Source organism: Aegilops tauschii, chromosome 4 (genome assembly GCF_002575655.3).
Source record: "Aegilops tauschii subsp. strangulata cultivar AL8/78 chromosome 4, Aet v6.0, whole genome shotgun sequence".
NCBI lineage: Eukaryota > Viridiplantae > Streptophyta > Magnoliopsida > Poales > Poaceae > Aegilops > Aegilops tauschii.
The window spans coordinates 207,718,307-207,742,457 of NC_053038.3; the positions used below are offsets into that span (position 1 = coordinate 207,718,307).

At 40.3% G+C, this 24,151-nt stretch overlaps 1 protein-coding gene and 2 long non-coding RNA genes across 4 annotated transcripts; 1 reads left to right on the forward strand and 2 right to left on the reverse strand.

The window, feature by feature from the left end:
- Positions 1-2,013: 2,013 nt before the first annotated feature.
- On the reverse strand, positions 2,014-6,137 carry LOC109764598 (uncharacterized). The gene is made up of 6 exons (XR_012181798.1): positions 5,862-6,137; positions 5,699-5,781; positions 5,024-5,208; positions 4,598-4,855; positions 2,602-3,498; positions 2,014-2,513 (listed from the first exon to the last, which is right to left on the reverse strand). It is a non-coding gene; the product is annotated as an uncharacterized lncRNA (long non-coding RNA).
- Positions 6,138-9,638: 3,501 nt separating this feature from the next.
- LOC109764607 (uncharacterized) lies at positions 9,639-13,721 on the forward strand. Of its 2 annotated transcripts, XM_073496485.1 has the most exons (11): positions 9,647-9,952; positions 10,361-10,456; positions 10,557-10,872; positions 10,941-11,089; positions 11,171-11,347; positions 11,428-11,553; positions 11,627-12,210; positions 12,298-12,496; positions 12,576-12,692; positions 12,757-13,185; positions 13,277-13,721. In XM_073496485.1, exons 1-7 carry the CDS (start codon positions 9,794-9,796, stop codon positions 11,846-11,848), a joined length of 1,245 nt encoding a protein of 414 aa, XP_073352586.1. In that variant the 5' UTR covers positions 9,647-9,793; the 3' UTR covers positions 11,849-12,210; positions 12,298-12,496; positions 12,576-12,692; positions 12,757-13,185; positions 13,277-13,721. The 2 variants fall into 2 exon arrangements, with proteins under 2 accessions (XP_045083718.2, XP_073352586.1); XM_045227783.2 differs by lacking the exons at positions 11,428-11,553; positions 11,627-12,210; positions 12,298-12,496; ... (1 more) ...; positions 12,757-13,185; positions 13,277-13,721 and having other exon boundaries at positions 9,639-9,952; positions 10,941-11,073; positions 11,171-11,248.
- A 5,760-nt stretch (positions 13,722-19,481) lies between these two features.
- On the reverse strand, positions 19,482-23,838 carry LOC109764599 (uncharacterized). The gene is made up of 2 exons (XR_002233211.4): positions 20,370-23,838; positions 19,482-20,128 (listed from the first exon to the last, which is right to left on the reverse strand). It is a non-coding gene; the product is annotated as an uncharacterized lncRNA (long non-coding RNA).
- Between the last annotated feature and the right edge of the window lie 313 nt (positions 23,839-24,151).

A 24,151-nucleotide genomic window follows, 5' to 3' on the forward strand; every position in this document is an offset into this window, starting at 1 on the left:
TCCCAAGTAAGATATATATCAGGAACATATCTACCCTCAAATGGTGGAATATTCAATTTCAGTTTAGGGAGATGGTCATGATCTCGTACCTGAGGGGGGGCCCTAACATTGCCATTATTTGCATGTGGACGACCTCGTGGTTGTGGTGCTGGTGGTTGCACGTAGTTCTGATTTTGATCAACCTCATTCTCGTATCTCCCGCATAATCATCCTCCGCATCAGTAGCAGGAGCCACAAAAGTATCAACAGCAGCACCAACAGTTTGGCCAGGCTGAAGAAGGACACGGCTCGCTCGGCGGAGGGCTGTTTCGCGACGTGGAGGTAGTAGTAGTTGTTGTTGTTGTTGCAGAGGTGCGGCAGGTGCAGCCGGTGGTGGAAGACGTGCAAGCAGTTCATTAAATATGTTATCGATCTTTGTTTCGAACGTCTTCTCAAGTTCAGTGATCTTCTCCATGGCCTCTTCAAAATTGTTCAGCACATCTTGCACCTGTTCAGTCATCATTTGCTAAAAGTTATCATGAAGCTCCTTGTTCATTAAGTTCTCCCAGTCAATCTCGTAGGCTTGTGATCCTGGCATGGTTAGCAGCAATAGAAACACACAAGAATATGATCTTACAGACTACTAACAAGTGGTGGTGGTGGTGGGTGTCACAAATCCGTCAAGCAAATCTCAAATTTTTACCAGTTCTTACCCAACAGCAGGCGGTGATCGGCAACCGTTGTAGTCAAAACTCTCAAAGCTTGGATAGAGCGATTACCAGGGAGAGTCAAATGCACGACGTAGATGTATGTGGAGCTGGGAAGGCTTATAATATGGTAGCAAAAAGGGTCAGCAATAATCAATTCAGAGATGCAAAGTTGAATAAATGCTCAACGACGATACTGTGCTGGTCCTAGGCTAGACCGTGCTAGAGACGCGAGCCTAGAACACTAACAAAATCACGGCGCTACATGTAAACAAGGGAAAAGCACACTCTGGAATTTTTTTTTGCTCTGTTTTTTTTTGGCGCTCTTCTTTTTTCTTTTTTTTGTGAAAAAACACTATAATGGTGAGTGTCTCAAAACTCTTCCCAGGTCAAACTGACAGGATGGACACAGAATTTTTTTGATTTTTTTTCAGAAATCAGGGCAGCGACGACGAAAAAGTGCGACAAAAAATCACTATGATGGCACGTGGCTCAAAAGACTCAAAAAAGCCTAAAAATAGGATAGGAAAAAATATTTTCGGTCGCCGAAATTTTGGCCTAAAAACTGCGCGGGGGTCTCCAGACTTTTTTTTCCGAGACCTACTCAGGCAAGGAAACACGAAACGGAAAAGAGATGGATCTCGAAAACAAACCTAATATGAAAAGAACTCGGATTGGTGGTGGATATATGGTGGTAGGATATGGCAGCGGTGGTGGTATATGGTAGCTGTGGTGGTATATGGATACGGATTGGTGGTGGTATATGGATACGGATTCAGAGCGGTGGTGGTAGCTGGCAGGGGCGATGATGATGGTGCGGCGGCGGCGTGACAACTTATGACCAGAACTCGAAACTCTAAAAGACTAGACTCTAAGACCAGCAACTTGACACGATGATGCAACCGCAAATTCAACAAAGCAAAAACCCTAAAAAGATTATGCAAAGGCTCGGATTGGTTCGGATATGATGAACTAACCCTAATTTTTTGTTTTTTTGTGGCATTTTTCGTGGACTGTAGGTATGAAGAACAGACTCGATCTAAACTACGAAAAACTATAAAATCTCACCGAGCAACCTGAAAATCTGATACCACTTGATAGAGGCAAAGGTGTCCCGATGTTTCGATGAGATGGTGGCAATCGTTTTCTGAGGGAGTCGACCTTGATGATCCGACTACGAACGTGCGAGACGTCGCGCCTTAGCAATCGCTAAACCAACTTCCGAGGGTTATTGACCACGCCGGAGCACGATCAACCTGACCACGAGGGTCTGTTTCCTACGAGTAAACGAAGAACAAGCAAGAAACTAAGATTGCAATCTGGATATTGCGAATATAAGAGGAAAGATTTATTAATGAAGGTGGGGTTCTGTGACGTCTTGGTCTGGTCGTTGAACACAAACGAAGTACGCGAAGTTGTAACTATGGCGAACTTTTGATCTAAACAAAACCCAAATTCTAAACGATGCCCTGGGGCTGTATATATGGAGGAAGAGGGGGGAATTTCGTGGCCCTTGGAGAAGGGGTCCGAAACCCACCCTAACTCTTGTTTCCCCACACATACGGACTCTAAACACAACCTATATTGAAGTATTTCGAAATTACATGGGTCTGGCCTAAAAATAAGGTGACGCAGCACCTAGAATAGCCTCTGGACGAAAATTATGAAACGGCATCTTGTATATTTCGTCCAAGGCTTCATGCACTCATTATGGTGTTTTCAAAGTCCTGAAATCATCACTTGAAACTCTGTTCTTGTCTCCCTTACGCATGCTATCAACTCCATGCTTGTTCTTGCTCCAATGTTCATCCTTCTCCAAGCTAGGCCCTTCATTTGTAAGCAAAACAAATGTATTCAATTTAGGCAGCATCATATTCTCATGAACATTAGAATCATTACCAAGAAACGAAAGTACCTGGTAATTTAATTGGCGTGCACGAGCTCTAGTAATCGGTCCAATATGTATAGTAGCAGGGGTTATGGGTGTAACAATGGTATTGATGTCCTCATCAAACAGCCTAAGGATAAGCCATGCATGGATGCTATAAATTACATGGATGATCAAATGGTGAAAGCAATTGTAGAGGAGCAATATAGGAACATGTGTCCATCTTCTCCTAGGATGTTAGATAAACTTTTGTAATGTCATTCCCTTGGCCACTAAGTGATATAAGTATCCTCCCTCACACCCCACATGCTGACCGAAGCATTCTCAAACACATTATTGCTAGATGTACATTATAAGCACACTGCCTTTCGGTAAGATCTGAGGCGATGTGAAAACAGATCATTTTATTGCCCTTTTCAGCTTGATTGTATAAAAACTTGTAAAACATTAATGACTTTTTCACTAGCGTTTTGCAGCAATAAAATGGTAGTGGTAGTGTAGAAGAGAGACATACAGAGTATATCAGGTTTTATTTTCTAAACTTGAAAGAATAATTTATAATGAAGAATAGAAATTCATACAAATGCCTCAATTTTTAGAACTTCCTCAGAATGAGAGCAGCAGGACGCTTTATTTTTCTTGCATTTGCCGTAGAAAAATTCTTAAATATAGAGCTAAAGCTAGAATTTTGACTTCTAAAATCTGAAAATGACAAGTGATTGAGCACACATGACATACTGAACGATTAGATCATCCATCATATACTCAACGCATCGCAAGAGAATGAAAAAGAACACTTGTAACTTATCACATCTATGTCATGATGGATGAGAGATGCGTTTATCAGAAATATAAGTATTTCTGATAATGTGCTGTCACAGGGTATGTAGCATGCCATATTTTCGATGTTTGTCGATTCACAGCCTGCACACATATATGCAGATTGATTTATGTAACAAAAAATTTAGGCAGAGAAATACCATACAAACAGTAACAAAATCACATTAGAAATAAATAGAGTATATAATTTCAGAAGAAAAAAATGTTTGCAGTAGCTTTTTCAAATTAAATTAGCAAAAAAAAGAAACAGTGATCAGTCGACTGTACATGTGTTAACTGAATGCCATCTTGCAATAGTGACTTCCTGTAACTCTCACTTGCAAAACTCTACATGTTGAAACCATACAACACGATAGTTATGTACTGATTTTAGCAAATAAAGCTATTCTATTACATCGGATGAATCTCCATAATAAAATTTACCATAACCAGATTCTCCATGAATAATTCAGTTCACTTGTCAAGAGAAAGTAAAAAACTAAATATGTAAAGTATGATTGGAAGATAATAAGAAAAGGGAGCATTAAATATCCCAGGACCAAACTTGCAAGATTTTCAACTTGAAAGCAAACATACCACTTTCAATACCAACTAAAGTACTCTTGATTCCCTATTCAGTTTAGGTTAGCCATCAGACCAACCCAAACTGGTGAAGATACAGCAAACCAGAACATAGCCTCTTAAATTATTTGTTATAAGGTTGTGATTCCATGATGTTATATAGTGTGTGATATAAAATGCTTCTTCGTCATACTCTGAACCCTTGGAAGCCTGATCGTGGCATTGAAAAATTGTTTAGAACTAACAATATTGTTACCAAAGGAAAAACGACCTAGAAGTCCATAAAATTCCTGTTTATTGGTTTACGTTGAATCAGAGAAGGTTTCAGGTTATGTAAATTCGTATCACAACTGTTTATTCATGAATTTTCGATCTTGGAAAACCGATATGCCATGTTCATCTCGGACTTGCACAAAGGTTGTTAGACAGAGGTCTCAAATGTTATTTAATTCCTATGACTTCAACACTCTAAATTTGCTTACACATCCAATGAACTTGCAACAAAATCTAGCATGATAGAAGGACAAACAATACATCAATGATTTGGACTGTGATACTTGAGATAAATTATATGAGTATTTGATCTATAGCAGATTATTGAAGGATGCAAAGTTTTACTTGCCTGTGAGTGGGCAAGGAGCGAATGGTGAGGAGGTTGAATGGCGTCGCGGTAGCAAATTGTTGCAGCGCCAGGCCGCAACTATATTACTTGTGGGAGCCTCGCAGACAGAGGCGGGCACCTGATCCGCTTCAAACAACGGCGTACAACTCCTTTGATAAATTAACCACAGTGAGATAAAGTCATGTACTGGATATTTACATGATGGATTGATGCTAGGTCAGAACTTGGAAATTGAGCCTCAATGGTTGGAGAGGAACACTGTCAGGAGAGTTGGACATGCTTGGTTAGATCGTAGCTACTAAATAAACCATCATCAAATAAAATCATGTACTGGAATATACATGTTGGATTTCTAAATTTGAAAACTGAGTTTCAAAGGTTGGAAATGAACACAAGGACAGCTGGACACACTTGATTGGATCATACCTACTAATCAACCACCATTGAATAAAAATCATGGTTCTGGTCTTCTCCTTTTATTTCAGATTAACGTGGGGATGCTTTGGAGTGGGTAATCGTCATAGATATGGAGATAAACAAAAAAGTGTGCAACTGATACCAATTTACAGAATGTTTGTAAAGTATCCAATATGACAAATAACTGCAGGGACCTGCAAATAATTAAAGTTAATAAAAGTTATCTACATATAAGTTGTAATTTTATTTTATAATTGAAGTCTTGATTTAATCAGACAAACTACAATGTCCCTAACACTCTGCTTGAACTACATTAATTATGATTTATGAATGAACGAAGATCAATTCCTATTGTGTAGCCGTGAAAAAACATCTCTACTTTTGTAGTGCTCTAGCTCTAGAAAAGCAGTCCATCATTGTTGTACTGATTCTCGTCAGTAACAGCAAAAGCTAATCCCAACCGAAGAGTATAATATAGTTGCCTGAAACCTGCTAGTACACATCCCCAAATCAACCGTAGCACACCAGTCCCAACTCCCAAGTACTGATCCAATTTCTTGCTGATTAATCAAGCAACCCTGATCTCTCTGAAAGATCCTAATCAACCAGCACACTAGTCCGCTGATTTAGTTTCTCTGTGATAAATCAAGCAATCCTAATCTCTCTGAAAAATCCTCAGTTAACCTGTTCTCCTTCCTTCCCAGCCATGGCCAAGACTATACTCCTCCTCCTTTCATTGGAGGAACTTTCTCAGCTATGTCATTTATCTACAATCAGAAAAATCAAGGTAAATAATACAGATTTATTTTCTTCAACAGATAGTATAACATGGAACAATCAGATGGACATCAGTTGAGGTGGAGGGCAGTGCAGAGGGGACGACGAGGTTGCCGGCAAAATGCAACGTGGTGGCTCTGGTCAAGCAGCAAGCGTGAGCCCTCCCGGGCGGCGCATAGCGAGGAGCTCGGGCGCGCGAAGGAGAGGAGGAGCTGAGGTGGGCGGCGCCGGATCGGGTAGAGGAGGTGGAAGGCGCGCGGATCCGGGAGGGAGGCGCCGGATCTGGCCGGTGGAGGTCCCGTTGCGGCGTTCGAACCTCCAAGGTGAGCTCGAGGACTGGGCATGCATGGCGCTAGCGCTGAGCTCCTGGAGAGGAGAGACAAGGAGATTAGAGAGACAGAGGAAAGAGAAAAGGCAGGGGAGCGGCGGCGTGACCTGGGTGGTCGCCGGCGGCGGCGGCGGCCGTCGGGCGACGCGCGAGGGAGGCCGGGGAGGAGGCGCACACGCGAGGGAGGCCAGGGAGGAAGCGCACGGGAGGAGGAGCTCGGGGTCGGGCGCTGGTGGTGGCGGCGGCGGCAGTCGGGCCTGGGCGGGCCGGATCTGGGCTCGAAACGTTTTATCACTTTAAAAAGGATCGCGGGTTGAATACCGAAAATCACAGGGACGTTTCTGCAAAATTGGCAACGTACGGAAAACGCACCAGGTCGGGACGGACGAACCTGCTATTGTTATATTACGATTTTAAATATACAAATCGTAAAAACGTATTAGGTGGAAGTGTATTGTGACGGTGAACCCACGGAGTCAATCCGTGCTTTATAAGATCGACTTTGTCGGGTTCACCGTCAGAATACGCTTTCTTCTCATGTCATAATACGCTTTTATAATCTTTCCCTAATAATAAAGCACGGATTGAGCTTTTTTTACATAAAGGTCCCTGTGCTTTTTAGTATTTGACCCATAGTCCATGGATAAGTGAAAAACGATTCGTCCACGCAGTCTTATTTTCCACCCGCGCCGCACAAGGATGGATAAGGCGAAGGGGGCGACAGATGCTGATGCGGGGGGGAGAGAGTGGGAGGAGCGCGCATACACAGGAGGCGGGAGGCGGGGCAGGGAGGAGGAAGACAGCTGCGACGGCGCCCAGTGCCGCGGGGCCGGCGGCGAGGAGAGCTCCGGGGTCACCGGATCGAGCGTCGCCGGGGAGGGGGACACTCCATGGCGGCGGTGCTTGGGGCTCCGACGAGCGGAGGCGAGCGGCGACAGGAGGCGACAGGAGAAGCTCCGCGGCGACGCCCTGAAGGCCATCAGCCATGGTCGTTGTGGTTCCGCGTGCACCCGCGAGCGGCTGCACGCTGGGGGGAGGCGGAGCTCGACGCAGCGCGCGAACCTAGCCTTGGTGCGACGGCGGCGCGGCTGCTGTCCTCCCGTCCAACCCGCAGCACGTCGAGCCTCACTGGAGTTCCTCCATGATGCCGGTAGGAAGTCCCTATCCCGCAGTCTCTCTCTGCTTCCTTCCCATGTTCCCTCTCTGAATCTCTCTCTCCTTCCTTTTTTCAGTAAGCAGCTGCCACTGCCCTCCATGGAGCCCCGACGCCTCCGCCATGAACCCATCCATCCCTCCTGTGCGCGCTTCCCTGCAACTCCAGACGCCGCCCGCAGCTCTCTGCATCGAGCAGCGGCAGTTCGGGCAGAGGACGACGCCTCTGCCTCGACCGCTCGCCCCCTCTGCTTCGCGCTGGACTGCCAAGCCCCTCCCGTCCTCATCCCCGTGCAGCTGCACACTCTCGCCTGCCCCAACGGCGAGCTCCGCCTCCTGCGTGCGGTCGCCGCCTCCGTCAACCTCCACCACCTGCTGCAAGTTGGTGCCCAGGGTGTCGCAAGCTGCCAGCGGCGGCAGAGTTGCTACTCCCGTGTCGTGATTGGACTCCGTGTTCTTCTCCAACAGCAAATACGTGTTCTTCTCCAACACCAATCAATGGATTTCCCGAGCCGGATTTGAGTTGCCTACTATAAGAAGGAAGGGTCCTCAGACCAAAAGCTCCATCAAATCAAATCAAATCCCGTCGAAATTGCAAGTTTCGTCGAAACGTCCAATGTCGCCGCCGAGTTCGCCGGAGGAAGAAACGCCGAGTTCGCCGAAGGAACAAGAACGTCCGTCCAACCGTCCAATGTCGTTTTCGGCGGTTACACCAGAGGTATATATCCCCTTGATATTCATTTGATGCAATTCCCTGTTTTAGATGTTGTTTCTGTCCCATGCCTCTGACTATGCTAGCAGCTTATTTTTTCTTCTTTTTATTAGATATTCAGTTATATGGGCAAGGCATGTGAATGAATTCGTGTTGAGCCTCTAAGTTGTGATTCTTTCAATGCCCTTTTCCTAAATATTTGTCGAGGGCACACTAAATATTCAGGCTATACCTGTTTATGGCGTAATAAGCAATGATGGATCATATTTATTATCCATAATAAGAAATGATGGATCATGTTTATTATCCAAATTCTACTCTATTTTCTTTTTAGTGGAAAAATTTGCATTACTATGCCCTGATCTTCCTCCTAGCCAAATTTATGATTGTATTATATTGTATCTGTCAACTTCGCAGCAGTCGTTTCCTTTGACCTCACCGCCATCATCTCCGCCGACTTCGCCGCAAGACAATCTGCCATCGCCTCCGCTGACTTTGCTGGAAGACCATCAACTGTCGCCTAGACCTACTTTGGTTCAGGTACTTTTGAAGCATCTGATGGGACTCATATGTTTGTCAAATCATCAGTGTACTGTAGCAAATATAGCTGTTGCCGACAGTAGACTATATTTCATTGACAATCAACACATCATGCACTCCTACATAGATGGATTCTGTTTGTACTTGACAGAAGCAGAGTAAATTCGTAAGGACATAGGTGACCAGAACAAAAGTAGTTCACAAATAAGTGATGGATGGGTCTCAATTATTTTCAAGAGGGCATTATGTTTACGAAAAATTGCTGCTCACTGTATTTTAACAACTAGAAAAATGCAGTTCTATTTGAGAAAGTAAATGTAGGATTTTTTTAGGTTCTGCGCTGAGTCTGCGGGTCTCACAAAGATGTAGGATAAATAAAATGTCAATAAAATGGTGCTCCTGAATTTGTGGTTTAGATATGTGCAGCAGGTTACTATTCGACTGAACCTGTCAACTCTCCAAGTGATTTTCTATGCCCTTTTCCTAAATATGATTCGCAAATGATTCTTTCTATGCCCTTTTTCTAAATATTTGACGAGTGCACACTAAATATTCAGGCTATACCTGTTTATGGCGTAATAAGCAATGATGGATCCTGTTTATTATCCATAATAAGAAATGATGGATCATGTTTATTATCCAAATTCTACTCTATTCTCTTTTTGGCCTCCCAGTGGGTCAATGTTATGATAAGCATTCTCCTTGCGGTAATGAGCCATTTTAATGACACTATGCTATGCTATTTAAGGCTCAAGCAAGGGAAATCTTGACTGGACTATCATGGCCACAGAAATCATATGTGGAGAGTGCTATTTTCATCTTCATATTTTAATCTCACCAATGCAACATAGCTCAGTTCTTATCAGAACAATTGAAAGAATGATGAATACAGCCTTTTTAGTTGATGGCACTGTTTGTATTATTTCTGTTAACACTGAAGTGTGGCATCTCTTTGATGGTTTAGTAGAATTAAGTGTCTGCTGTCACTTGATGTTCAGAATTGCCCTGCCATTCATGCAATAAATAAAAAAGTGATTTGGCCTGGTTTTCATGTCTCTGATGTGTATGCACGTGCAGGTGCCAAAGGCATCCAATCCAACTCAGGTGGATGCCAAGGAGGTTCATTTCTTTGCCGCATCACAAGAAAAACAATTTGAAACAGAGAACTGTACTGAACCTTCTAATTATTGTATGAACTTGCTTCACTTAATTTGAACGGCATATTTTTCAGTAGAATTAAGTGCCGGGTGCCACTTGAGAGAATAAAAGAATGATCAGCTATTTTTTTCACAGTTATGATTTAGTCAACATTGATGTCCGTCTGCAAAAAGCTTATTCTGATTTGGAGTTGATTTTTTTTCAGGCCCTTAAGGTGAGTGATGAACATCCGTTGAGCCGTCCAATGTTGCCTTTGGCAACTACACCAGAGGTATGAATCCCCTTCATATTAGTTTGCATATGTGAGCCCTGGTACATGTACAATGCGTCTATTACTGCGACACTTTTCTCCATATATACCTTGTAATACTTTGTTTTATCTAATAGAAGCTGGGTGTTTTCCCTTCTGTCAGGGAAAAAAATAGAAGAACATAGATCACCAATGCAACATAGCTCAGTTCTTATCAGAACAATTGAGAGAATGATGAATATAGCCTTTTTAGTTGATGGCACTGTTTGTATTATTTCTGTTAACACTGAAGTGTGGCATCTCTTTGATGGTTTAGTAGAATTAAGTGTCTGCTGTCACTTGATGTTCAGAATTGCCCTGCCATTCATGCAATAAATAAAAAAGTGATTTGGCCTGGTTTTCATGTCTTTGATGTGTATGCACGTGCAGGTGCCAAAGGCATCCAATCCAACTCAGGTGGAGGCCAAGGAGGTTCAGCTCTCGGACATTGCACCAATAATGCTGGATGATACCGACGTGAAGACTGTACGTTTCATATATTCAGACTGGGAGCTATGGTGTACTACCTCTGTTTCAACTGATCTAACGGTTGGAGGTTTACATTTTATTTTTGTTCTGACTGCAGAAAATAGATGACATCGCTGAACTGGACATTGCAGAGGATTTTGATAACCGGCCTTCCAAAAAGGCAAAAATTTCTGAATCACGTGTACTGGAACCATCACCTATGTCACCAACTATGAAAACATCTTCTCCAGGTTCAGAGTGTTTTGAATCGTTTGTGCCGGAATCAGATAATCAGATGAATCATGATACACTACCATCACCTCCATCCCCATCTAGCTCGACAATATCTCCTGTTTTCCCATTGCATGATATTAAGGAACCAAATTCACATAAAGAGATCAAAGTTGATGAGACATATGATTATCTCCCACAAGGTATTTGCTTGATTTATCACGTGTGCTTTCGTATACAATATATTCTTAAATTATTTGATTTTCTGCAGACTATACATTGACCGACCATGATCTATGTGCTCATATAGCAATAGAATCATCTTTGAGAAAACAATTGCTGGTTCAGATAGATGGAAGTTCTGTCTTGCAACATCAATTGATGTGCCTGCTAGATGAGAAAGAGTGGGTAAATGATGATGTAAGTACCCTTACTCAAACAGTAAAGAGTTTCTAATCACTAATATCAATTAGTAATGTATTTTTTAATTCTTAATTATAGGTGATCAATGCATATATATGTTGTATAAAGGACCAAATACATCTCCAGAATGATAATAAAGTATATTTTGAGAGTCCATTTGTTACCTCACTATTTAAACGAGATGGCACCATTGGAATACAAGAAGGTAGTGCCTTCATGACAGAGATTGTCCTCGAATATATGCAGCATGACATGGTAATCTCCATATTCATAATTTACATGTTCTAGGTTTCATGCATTTTCATTTACTATTTTCCTAATTATCTTTATTACAGATTAAACTTCCAATAAATGCCAATAACACACATTGGTATTTAGCTGTTGTGAATACAAAAAAATGTGAGGTTCAAGTTCTAGACTCATTGTGCTGGAATTCTGACAGAGATGATCTTGCTAATACGGTTAGTTACAACACGATTTTTAATATACTTAGATAATGTGTATCATTTCTTCTTACCACTATTTTATTTTTAGCTACGAGGAATACAATTTCATTTGGACCTTCTTAAAAGTCAAAAGTTGGTAAGCGACGATTGGAAAGACGTTGATCTTACTGAATGGAAGATCACAGAACAATTACAAAAGGCAATTCAAAAAGATAGTTCTTCATGTGGTTTATTTATGGTTAAATTTATGGAATATTTCACCGGATGTGCATTATCCTACCCAATTACACAGGTATATATCTTTTTTTAATAAAAAGTATGTTACTTTTACAAAAAGTACTTTTTAAATATACTAATAATTGTTCGTGTTGCACAGGAAATGATTACTTCTTTTAGGTTTAAGTTAGCCAGCATACTATTATGTTGGAAAACAAACACTGCAGCAATGACTACAATCGTTGAAGAAAGTGACGGTGACAGCAAGGGAGATCCTGATGATGTTCAAATATTGGAAAGTTTAGATGATATAGAAAAAACAAAAACAAAAATCCCATTATCTGTTGAAAATAAATACAGATCATTAATATCAATTCTTTCTAATATGACCTTACATGAGTTAACAGCTGGACTCTGTAGCTTCATTAAATCAATTAATTACACCGAGATTTTAGAGTAAGTCATTTTAAATTAGTATTGCAATTGTATAGTATCTGAATTGTTTTATTAATGGTTTATTTTCTTAATTTGTATCATTATCAGGAAAGTATGGATCCGAAGTTCAAAACCATATCCAATTAGCTTGTCTCCCAGAAAACTACAAGGATTGCTAAAGGATGATTTACCCATGGACCGTGATTGCTTTAATTTGATCGTACGGAAGATTATGTTGGATGACATCCAAACATCACAAAAAACAAAGCAACTGATAGCAAAGCATTATCTCGACATGAAATTTTGGGTATGTTTTTATATTCGTTATATTCTTTTTTATATTCTAATTTTTTATCATCTTTCTAACCAATAATTTTATATACTAGATGACTACTGATTTTGGAAGGCACCCAGATTTTCGTAAAAAGTTAGATGTGGAGCAACTAGCAAATTCTGTTCGTAGTTGGCCTGGTATCAAATATAATGTTTCAACATGCAAATCGGTAAGAGCACTTTTGTATACTTTAGAGCAATTTTTTATTGCATCTAATATGTAGCCTATTTCAGATCCATATTCCAGTACAATGCATTGATGAATTCATTCTATTCACATTGGATCAAGATACCAGAACAGTGTACATTTTGGACCCTACTCCTATTAATCCAATGTACCGATACAACCCACTCGCAAAATATGTGAAAAAAATTATATGGATTTCCGAACATTTACCGAAAGCAATGTCAAAAGCATGCTCTGGGTCTAGATGGAACGATGATATTCTCTTATGGCATCATAGAATCCTAGATGATATTCCAGTTTACAACAGGTATTTTTCAGGAGATGAATACTAGATACTGATTATTTGTTGATTTGGGTATGTAGACAATATTAATAAAGTATATTTATATTCTTATATAAGGGAATTGTCTGGTTATCTTGTTCCCCTATTCATGTCCGCATGGGAAGACGAAAGACCACATTTGCCATTTTTAAAGGTAAATATTGCAACCGTATAGATATTTGCTTTTATGATTATTATACATGTGATGCTGATGACATTCTTTTACAAAAAAAATGAATGAATAGGATGGATATGAACTCAGAAAACTAATTTTGGGCCAACTACTAACATTCAAGGACAATGAATGTGAAGATAACATGCCTGCTGGTGTACTGGACTTCATCAATTGTATTAGGAAAATCCAAAGTTAAACGGGTATGTCAAATAGTATCAATTCATCTCGAAATGTCAAATGACTCAAATATCTTATTCCAATATGCTAACCTTGTTTTCCTACCAATATGCTTGTGTAGGGAGCTCAATCAGTGGAAGGTAATTTGTCAGAGAGATTTCTTGCAGCCAACAGTTAATAGACAATGAGCAGGGAGACGATGAACATGTAGAGATGGATTTTTTTCCTTTGAGAAATTAATAGTAGATTTTGGTTTCTACTTAAGATATCCCTTACATATATGTAGAAAACTTTTGGAGCTTGCCAGGATATACATTTTTGGGGGTTGCCAATTATAAGAGATGACGGATTGCTTCAAAATTATAAGAGGCCGAGCTCCACGGAGGCCTTTATTTGAAAACTTCTAAATCCAAACTTTTTAGTTTCAAAAAATTCTGAAAATAAATACACATATACGTAGATACATAATGCACATGTAACTTCTAAATCCAAACTTTTTAGTTTCAAAAAATTCTGAAAATAAATACACATATACCTAGATACATAATGTACATCTGTGCAAATTTTCAGGTCGAAATACATTAAAATGTGAGCTACACAAAAAAGACAAATCTATATGTACTGTACCAAAAAAATTGCTTTGTATTTCCCTCTAACGTCACTGTAGAGTGTACGTACATGTATGGTGTTGATGAAAAAATTAACGTTTGGATTGGTATATTTACTTAATTCTCAAGAGCTAAACGAGAATATATTCATAAAACACGTAATTTAAACAGGCTACAGAGTTTAGCAGGCTTGACCTAACTTTGGCTAGAGAAAAAAAAACACATAATTTTGGTTCAAATCCTGAGTCTTCAGTCACACAGGAAAAAAAATCAACTAATGACTTTTATTGAGTTGAACTTTGCCAGGAGCATTTTTTCGAAAATCTATTTCCTTTTTTCTATTATATTTTCCACTGAGACAGAGATCCTTGAATGAAAGTTCCACTGAGACAGAGATCCTTAAATATATATGTTTCATGGTCTGTTCAACTTGCTTTGTATTTCCCTCTAACGTCACTGTAGAGTGTACGTACATGTATGGTGTTGATGAAAAAACAACGTTTTGGATTAGTATATTTACTTAATTCTCAATAGCTAAACAATAATATATTCATAAAAACACGTAATAGGGTTAAGTGCTTTGCACGGACATTTTTCCCGTGTTTTCACGTAATTCGTGTTTCATGTGTCAATTGCACGGACATTGTGTTGTCTATGTATCCACACATGTATCTGAGTTTCCTATCAATACAATTTTAGCATGGATAATAAACGATTATCATGAACAAGGAAATATAATAATAACCAATTTATTATTGCCTCTAGGGCATATTTCCAACACACTCACCGGCGGCATATCTTCTGTTTTTCTCATATATCATCCATCCATCCATCTTCCTTCTTTTGATATTTCAAATCAGGATCATCTGCTTCCTCAGTTTCAACTTCTTTGCCCATCCTTTCCTATTGATCCAGCCGGTTTATTGATTTCAACTCGCAGCAGTATTTAAATTGGTTTATTTGAATGTAGGGGAGCAAGGTGGGATTATATAGTAGATAGATGTTATAGCTTCTGTTGGGACGCCCCCTTCTGCCTGCGCGTGGTCTATTATTTGCAACGGGAGAAGAAAACATATCACAGCCGCTGCTTTGCAACGGGAGAAGAAAACATATCACAACCGCTAGCGGCCAACCACAACACCTCGACGAGATGTCCTGAAACAATGGCTTCGTTGAGATCAACAAAAGACTCTATTGCCATGACATGTAAATGTCTGTATTTTGGCGACAATGATTTATTATGCACTCGTATGTACCGGGTTCAATAGCGGCTACTGTCAATTTATCATGTATTTACTTTATTATTACGTAAAGATTGGACGTGCAAGCATATATGTTTTTGTGGTGTGTGTCCCAAATTGTGTATATATATATGTTAATCTAACATCTATGTGTAGTGTTCGTTTCCTTTTCATTACAGAGTCAAATTGAACCTTAAATCAAAAATATATAGTACAGTTTCAAAAGCGTGCATAATTTATAGAACAAACACTTTTTTTTTGGGTGAGCTAAACCGTCCGTGTGACAGACTGGGAGATCCCCCTGCACGAATCTCGTCGTCAGCTGTTCCTTGGTTTCCTCCTCCTTGGGCCTTTGTAAATCTTGATTATTTGCTCCTTCGTGTTTTCTTTCGTTGAGGATCCCTCTGCTTGTGGATTTCGAGGCGGCTTGTTTTCAGGCAACTCAAGGACGTATATGAATTGGTGTGATCAGATACAGATAAGCAAGGTGGGACTATTAATTTATTTGGAGAACGGATCTTCGTTCAGCGTAAGGGACGGGATGGTTGGTTGTGATTTCGATTTTCCGCGGTTCTAAGGTTCACGTGGCCCGTGGCCCAGGCCCAAAAAAATTAAACGTGGTTTTTCTCCTCGCATTGTACTGTAGCTGGGCCAACGGACACCTGTTTGCAGACCCAAGTCTAGGAGCCAAACGTACGAGCAGGAGCCTGTTTGCAGACCCAAGTCTAGGAGCCAAACGTACGAGCAGGAGCAGGTTAGAATAGTACCACCTCTCAAATTAGTACCACCTCGTTTATATTAGATTTTGTCCATACAAATTGTAAAAGCGTATTATAACATGAGAAGAAAGCGTATTGTGACAGTGAACCCGACAAAGTCGATCCGTGCTTTATTATTAGGGAGACTAGCAAAAGGGCCCGTGCGTTGCACCGGGAGAAAAAAATCCATAATCTCCAATGGCCATGACTATATTTTGTTGCATCACCGAGATCCACTATCACTCTCAATTTCATGAAATCATGGACATTTTTTAAAACTCGTGCACATACCTACAATCGAGAACAATTTTCAAATCCATGAACATTTTTACAAATTTTTCAATATTTTCTAAAATAAAGAACATTATCTAAATTCATGAAAGTTTTATACAATTTGCAAACATTTTTTTAAAATAGTAAATATTTTTCAAACAATTTTTTGAATCGGCGAACATTTCTAGAAATGACGAATATTTTTTTGGAAATTGGTGGCACACTTTTTGAAATCCACGTACATTTTCTTATCTAGCAAAAGTGCCCGTGCATTGCAAGGGGTGAAAAAAATCATGAACATTTTGTTGCATCAGCGAGATACATTATCACTCTCATTTTCATGAAATCGTGAACAATTTTTTACAATCATGAACTTTTTAAAACTCGTGAACATATCTGACATCATGAAAAGTTCATAATTTGTGAACATTCTTACATTTTTTGAACATTTTCTAAAATCAAGAACATTTCATACTATTTGCAAACATTTTTCTTAATTGTGAACATTTTAAAATATTTTTTCTTGAATAGGCGAACATTTCTAGAATCGAAGAACGTTCTTTTGGAATTGTTTGGTGGAACAATTTTTGAAATTCACGGACATTTTTTTGATTTAACAAACTTTTTGAAAATGCATTGTCATTTTTTGAATCAGCAAACATTTTATCAATCAATAAACTATTTTGTAAATTATGAATAGTTATTGTAAATTATGAACACATGGTAATTTTTTTGAACTGGCAAAATTTTGTTCAATTTCATTAATATTTTGAATACATGAACTTTTTAAAAAACGTGAACATTTTTTGATTTCTCGAACATCTATTTTTAAATTGTAAATATTTTGAGTATCCGAACATTTTTTTAAGATCACATTTTCTAAGTCCACAAACATTTATTAAACATTGTATTTCAAAATTCTCATTTTTTTCATTTTCGATTTTTTTTAATTACCAAATTATTTAAATTAGAAAAAACAAAGACGGAAAAGAAAAGTGAACATAAAATACGAAAACTAAAAAACAGGCCACCCGGACATGGGCCAGCCCAAACAGGCGCTGTTTGTTCTCCCAGCGCGCACAAAGCGCAATATAAAAGGTTTTTACTGGGCCGGCCCATGGAGAGACTCCCCTTTGTGAAACATTTTTATTATTTATAGATGACATCGGTGGGTAATATTTTGCAACTTTTGGAGCAATTTCATTGACGACGACCAGAAGCACTCAGTGCTTTATTATTAAAAGAATGTGCCTGTGCGTTGCTGCGGGTCGTTGTCAACCATGCAAGTAGATGGTCAAGAAGCCACACTCTCACTCAAGCGACGCCTCCTCCAGCTACTACACTCAGGTGGAAGAAATGTGGTTGGATAGGGAGTGCTCGGAGAAGCTTGAACGAGTGCATTTTTTATTACTGCTAGTCCTGAATGATGCAAAATTTATGATATTCCTTATCAAATCACAGTGGCTTAAGACCAAGGAAAGAAACCCATTGTTTGGAGCTACTACAAATTCACACCCCCGATGTGAACCCATTTTAGGGACGAAAAACAACCAAGTTCCGGAACATGTAAACAAAAAATGATGTTGCTGACCACATTTGACGTACGGTCTATGTGTGAAGGCAATTCTGTATGCCGAAATATGTTGTGGATAATGCATTATTATGGTTATATATTTTACGGCACAATGGATCAACATCTCACAATATTCCTTATTTTCAGTATAAAACCTTCATTGCGCAACACAGGACCCGATACATAGTACTCCACAATATCCACAATAATTGACTTGCATTTATTTTGGATTGAGTTGCACAAGGCAACCAATGTGTCATCTCTGAACCCAGAAACATGAAAGCTGAAACCACACCATCACCTCTTCTAATCAGCAATCCATACAAAATGTGTGCCATGGCAAGCTCCAAAAGACTTTATATTTGGTTAAGGACACAAACAGCACCAAAGCCAACTTCAGAGGAAAAAACAGAACCAAACCCAATGGTGCATGTACATTGTAAACTGATATGCATAAACTAACACACTTGAATAGATTTAGCATGGTTACTACACTCCCAACTTTTTCATGGTTACCCAGCATAGCAAATGAAATTAGTGCCTCAAACCTAGTAGGTAGTCTTCAACTTCTGTCATCAAATAATATCTAAACTCCGCTCGTGAGTAAATTAAAAATGTTGTCACTACCACAGGGATACGTCCAACATAAAGAGTTTCTTTTTCACTTTCGAAATCAAAAGCAATATATACTCGCTAATTCAGTTCAACAATAACAGTAATTTATGATTTCCTACAGTTTAGAAAAAGCTCACATATCTATCTTGTGTGAAGAAATAGCTCTTCCAAATTGAGTAGTGGCCTGAATACTGAATTATTATTTTTGCTTTTCAGAGCTGGTAACTTGCTAACTTCCCCCTGTTGTCTAATTTCTGGACACATTAGCCTACTGGCATAATATAGATAGAGTGACTTTGCTTCAGTTAATACAGGCCTCTACTTCTAGTTCTAGTTGGTATAGTTGATTTCCAAAGATAATGAAGTACAACTATTTAGTCTTGTCCTCGAAGTTACAAAGATAAAATACAAAGCAAGAGAGAACATATGATATCCATGCCATCGTGAATCAGAATGACAAGGCTCTGTGTCTAATTGACACATTGCTATGAGTCCAACTAACCAAGGTCTCGTCAATTCTGGGATTTAGAAATTGGAAGAATGGGGCTAAGGTCTAATAAAGCTTCTGTTATTGTTTCCAAAGATCCTAGGTGAGGAGGCAATATCTTTTAGATATAGTCAAGAACAGAATCGAACAGGCTCGCTAGATTCATTTCACTATTATGCATAAGGAATCCTTGTTAAATATACTTGTCTCTGCATCCGGAGTGGGTGATACAAATTAAGTACAATAAAACATGTTTATGCACCCGGAGTCCTTGGTCCTTATAAGAACTTTAGTTCAGAATAATTCAGTGAAATGATCGTAAATCTTCTGAAAGTAACGATATAAATAAGGGATATGAATAGGGAAACAAGCATATACACTGATTTTGAATGTATATAACTCTTCAAAAGTAAGTAATTGCTTAAATACTGAAGAAAAAAATTATTCTTTCAAAGCTGGTGACTTGCTAACTTCCCTCTCATCCTGCTACCAGTCAATAGACTATGTAAAAGAAAATAAAAGAAACAACAGAACCGCACCTACTACATATACATTATACCTCTAGACATATATTAAAGATGCAAACCAAATTGCAGTACATTTTTCTGCTCTGGTTCAAGCTGCATGTTTCCTACGTCCTACCTCAGCAAAAGAAACAACTTCAAGTCAATTCTAGGTAGCTGCATTGCCTATGTCTGAAACCCAACATACGATTAATATTCCCAGCTGCATTGTCTATGTCTAAAACCCAGCATACAATTGCCTTATGTGCTAGATTCTCAAGAGAAGTTTTATTGTCGCTTCTGCAGAAAGTAGAAGCATTATTACATAAATAATAATGCTCCAGTGGTGCAGAACTGGATTGCATAATAAGTTGTGGTACATTGGGCAACAGAGAAGCTATGCATTGGGTATTAATTATCTTCTGAAACTGTAGTACATATCTCGGGTGAAGCATGGTCAGACGGAGTTCCGGTGAAGGGTGGAGCACGAGCGGATAGTGTTCCTGCTAAGTCGGCGGAACGGCGAGATTGGATGGATGCCGCCTGTGACCCGGTCATTCAGCAGTATCTAGGGGCCACTTCAGGGATTTCGTCATGCACAACTTCGTCTCCATCGATCCCTGCCCCAATGAACACCTTGCCGGATGCCAGAGTTCCACACCAATGAACACCTTGCCAGATGCATGCCTATACAGAGGGAGTACACGTGAAAGAACATTAATTCCATGTAGTAATACTGCTTATGTGAACTAATTATGGTAAACAAAATTTCAGCTAAAATAAAGAAAGATTGAAAACAGTTCAAATAAATTTTCGAATATTTTAGTTATCCATACAAACATCTTCACAAAATATGGCAGACAACCTCCATATCAACAAACATGCAATTATAGATAGTTACAACTAAACTTGTCTGTCTTTGTCTTACCTCAAAGTAGGTGAGTACCTTGTCCAGCAGTGGCCTGAGCTTGGACAATTCATATCCTTGCACATATATTTTTCCTACATGTATTATGACAATTTGTTCCGAAAAGCAGGTTAACTAAGAAAAGATGAATATATAAAGATTTATATATTAGATCTCACATCATAAATCTCCAAACGATTTTGTGCTCCCACTCTCTGCCAGCATTACCGAAGATGAGAAACTCTAGGCAATTTCCATGGAAATTTACCACATATCATGGAACTGGTATATTATATCATACCATGGTACACAATATTTCTCCTTTATCCTTTTTGTAATTCAAGCTTCAAAGAAATAGCCAATGAAAAGGTACTGAAAATGTCAAAACATTGGGCAAGATTTGTGAGAATGTCTGCTAGTATAACAATAAAATAGGCAGATAAATAACCAAGCAATAAGTAGATGGTAAGAAACTAAGCATGGATGTGATTTTGAACCAAGCCTGAAGCTCTATCTTATGGACTAAGAACAATGGTGAGTGAACCATGGAAAGCAACTCAATTTCCTTCTTGTTTTCAGCTTGCTTGTACATCTATTTTTGTTCTCCCCTGTGGTCATGGAGTAAAATCAACATGCCACATATATCAATATTTTTGTTCATGTTATCATGCACTGTGGTTCTACAGAGTAAATTCTGAGCAAAACGGGATAGCAGCACTGTACTTACTATATACCAACAATTTACTCGAAAGTACTCCCTCCGTTCCTAAATATTTGTCTTTTTTGAGATTTCAAATGAACTATCACATACGGATGTATATAGACATATTTTAGAGTGTATATTCACTCATTTTGCTCCGTATGTAGTCACTTGTTGAAATCTCTAGAAACACAAATATTTAGGAACAGAGGGAGTAGCTGCTACCCAAAATATATACTGGTAAGCGACTGCTATACATGTGATTGCAGAGATGTTCCTCCAACATGTACTGATCAGAGATTCTGAAGCAGAGCCAGCTACCTAACCAACATGCCTAGCAGACGAACACGATGTGGGGGGTAAGCCATGGTTGTGAACAGCAATGCGTGGGTGAGGTCGGGACCGTCGGGCTCGCCGTCGCTGCTGCTGCGCGAGTCTCCACCTCCATCGCCGCTCTCGAGGAAGTCGTTGACGAGCATGGCAGGTCCATGTCGCTCTCGTGGCTGCCGTGGTGGCTCTGGCCCCTACCCTCCACGCATCCAAAGCCAGAGCTCACCTCTCTGGTTGCTCTGTTGACGAGCGCCCAGATTCAAACCGCAGGGGAGCCATGCCCCAGTGGCTGAATTCGGAGAGGAGGTCTGCCTGGATCGATGTTCATGCTTCGGCTGGGGATCCACACCGATGAGCAGCCTGGATCTGAATCTGAAAGAGAGATTGGATGTGCAAAGGGGGTGAGGTGGGTGGCGGCGCCCTAGCGTGGCCTCAGGCAGAGGCAGGGCCTGGACCGGCGTGACGGTGGCAAAAGCTAATAGGATGAAGATCGAGGGAACGTGAGGTGGCTGCGGGCGTCGCGCTAGCCGCCACCGCCTGACTGTGCTTCGAGCCACCGCCGCCGCCTGACTGCTCTCTCCCAGCCTCGCAGGTAAGAGCCTCTCTCGATCTCGATGTACGAAGCCCAAGTCGAGGGAGATCGACGAAAGAATAGGAAGGAGACCGAGTCTGCTGCGGCAACGCATCGTTTGTCAGATTCCATGTTTGCGTGTCTCGGGAGGTCGATCCGGCCCGGTTGCAAATTGTTTTGGGCTGCTGGCACCGCATGCATAGTCAGATTGGTTCCCCGAATTAGTACCACCTCGCTTATACGTTTAAATTCAAAGTAAAAGCGTAAATTCACAAGAAGAAAGCGTATTGTGACGGTGAACCCGACAAAGTCAATCCGTGCTTTATTATTAGGGATAGACTAGCACAAATGCCCGCGCGTTGCAACGGAAGAAAACTTTGACGTGGAATCAAATTTAATGAGAGTTGTAAAATGTGGCTCATTTTACAAATCTGCTCGGCGCGCCACTTCTGACAAATCCGAATATTGTACTCCCTCCATCCCAAAATTCGTGTCTTAGATTTGTCTAGATACGGATGTATCTAATACTAAAATGTGACTTGATACATCCGTATCTAGACAATACATCCGTATCTAGACAAATCTAAGACAAGAAATTTGGGACAGAGGGAGTATAATCATCAAACTGATCCTCCTTTTTGATTTCGACTTCTTGGTTTTATTTCTTTTTGTAACGGAAGAAATCATAGTTTTTTTTAATAAACATTGTGCATTTTTTAAAATTTGAACTTCAAGGTTTTTTTACAAAACCGTGAAAATCCCTTTTTTATTCTAGCAACCTAAAACAAAAATTCTAGCAAACTAAAAATGCACACATAGTAATTAAAACACCACTGACAGCAACTTGCAATTTTTTTGATGAATCCCTCGGTGTATCTTTTTTGTGCAACCATTTTTATTGACCTTCTCTAGGATGCGATCCTAAACTTTTCAAAAAGTAAAATATAAGTGAATTCCCTCTGCTTACTTTGTCAAACAAATCGTCAAAAGAACAATTTAATGATGCTTTTGTGTTCTTGTTTTTTCTGAGCTTTGACTTTGCATTCTATATGTCTGAATAGTTGGCATAACTATAGTCTGCTGATTTATTTTCCACCATGTTCCTTCCGTGTTCCTTTGCCTCGTCGGCCTGGCTTGCGATCGATTGGGCGTGGGGACCTAGCTTGCAATCGATTGGGACGTGAAGGACTTGAGATTGTCAACGGCGGATCCATGGACTAACTTCCTTAAAGGGACGTCAATGAGATCCTTGGGCAACTCGAGACTTGCGTGACTCCGTTGGCTGAATTGTTCCTACTTTGATGGTAAGCTAAGGCCCAACCTGGCCCAGCATGGATGACGTACGAATAGAGAGGGCCCAATCTGGATGCGATCGTTCGATGCACACAACGTGGTTCCACCTCGCATATCTTTTCCCTAATAATAAACCACTTGTTGACATTCCAAGGAACTTGCCAGCACATATAAATTGATGGGAATTGGTATGAGATAGCAATGTGGGACTATTCTCTTATTTGTAGTACAACTTTTTTTAGACAAATTTCTAGTACACCTTTTTTAGGAATTTCTAGTACAGCTAAAAAGGGGCGCTCTCTCTCTCTCTAAGCAATTGTAATATTTAATCCAAGCAAAATTATATGAATTACAGGACGGATTGTACTGATGTGACTTGAGTTTTGGTTGGTTTCACACGCTCATACTTGTTTAGTTTTCTTGTAAAATAATATGGCGGTATTTATACTATTCAGGGTTGGTTATCCATCCGTCAGGTTATTCTTGAAGCTAGCTAGTAATCACCATGAGTTCAGTTGGCGTTCGAAGTAATCACCAAGCCAATCGACTGTGAGCATCTGGACGTTAGCTGCGAATGACAGACGGCGATTAGAAGGACTTACCAGACAGGGGCGCGGCGGATTCACCAAGGAGTTAGTAGTTCAGAGAGTAGTTCAAAAGCTCTCCGTCCAGTGTCTGCTCAATACACGGCGACGACGACCTCCTTTGGGCACTCATAGGCAGGAGAAGAGAGGACCGCCGCTGCAGATCGCTCTCGCCGTTGCTCCCGTGCCACTCGATGACTCGAAGGTCACCAGCTCGGGGCAGAGCAGGAGCTTAAAGGCATGGACACGCCAGACCTGAAGGACGGCAGTGGCAAGGGTGGCGCAGGTGGGCGACGTTGCTCGCACTCGCGGCGGACGCCGGCGG

What these genes read in the sequence shown, in the direction of transcription:
- LOC109764607 (XM_073496485.1), top strand. Translation starts at nt 9,794, where the DNA reads ATGATCAGCTATTTTTTTCACAGTTATGATTTAGTCAACATTGATGTC. An exon ending in ATATGATTATCTCCCACAAG is followed by an intron (nt 10,873 to 10,940) that starts GTATTTGCTTGA and finishes GATTTTCTGCAG; the next exon opens with ACTATACATTGACCGACCAT. An exon ending in GAGATGATCTTGCTAATACG is followed by an intron (nt 11,554 to 11,626) that starts GTTAGTTACAAC and finishes TTTTATTTTTAG; the next exon opens with CTACGAGGAATACAATTTCA.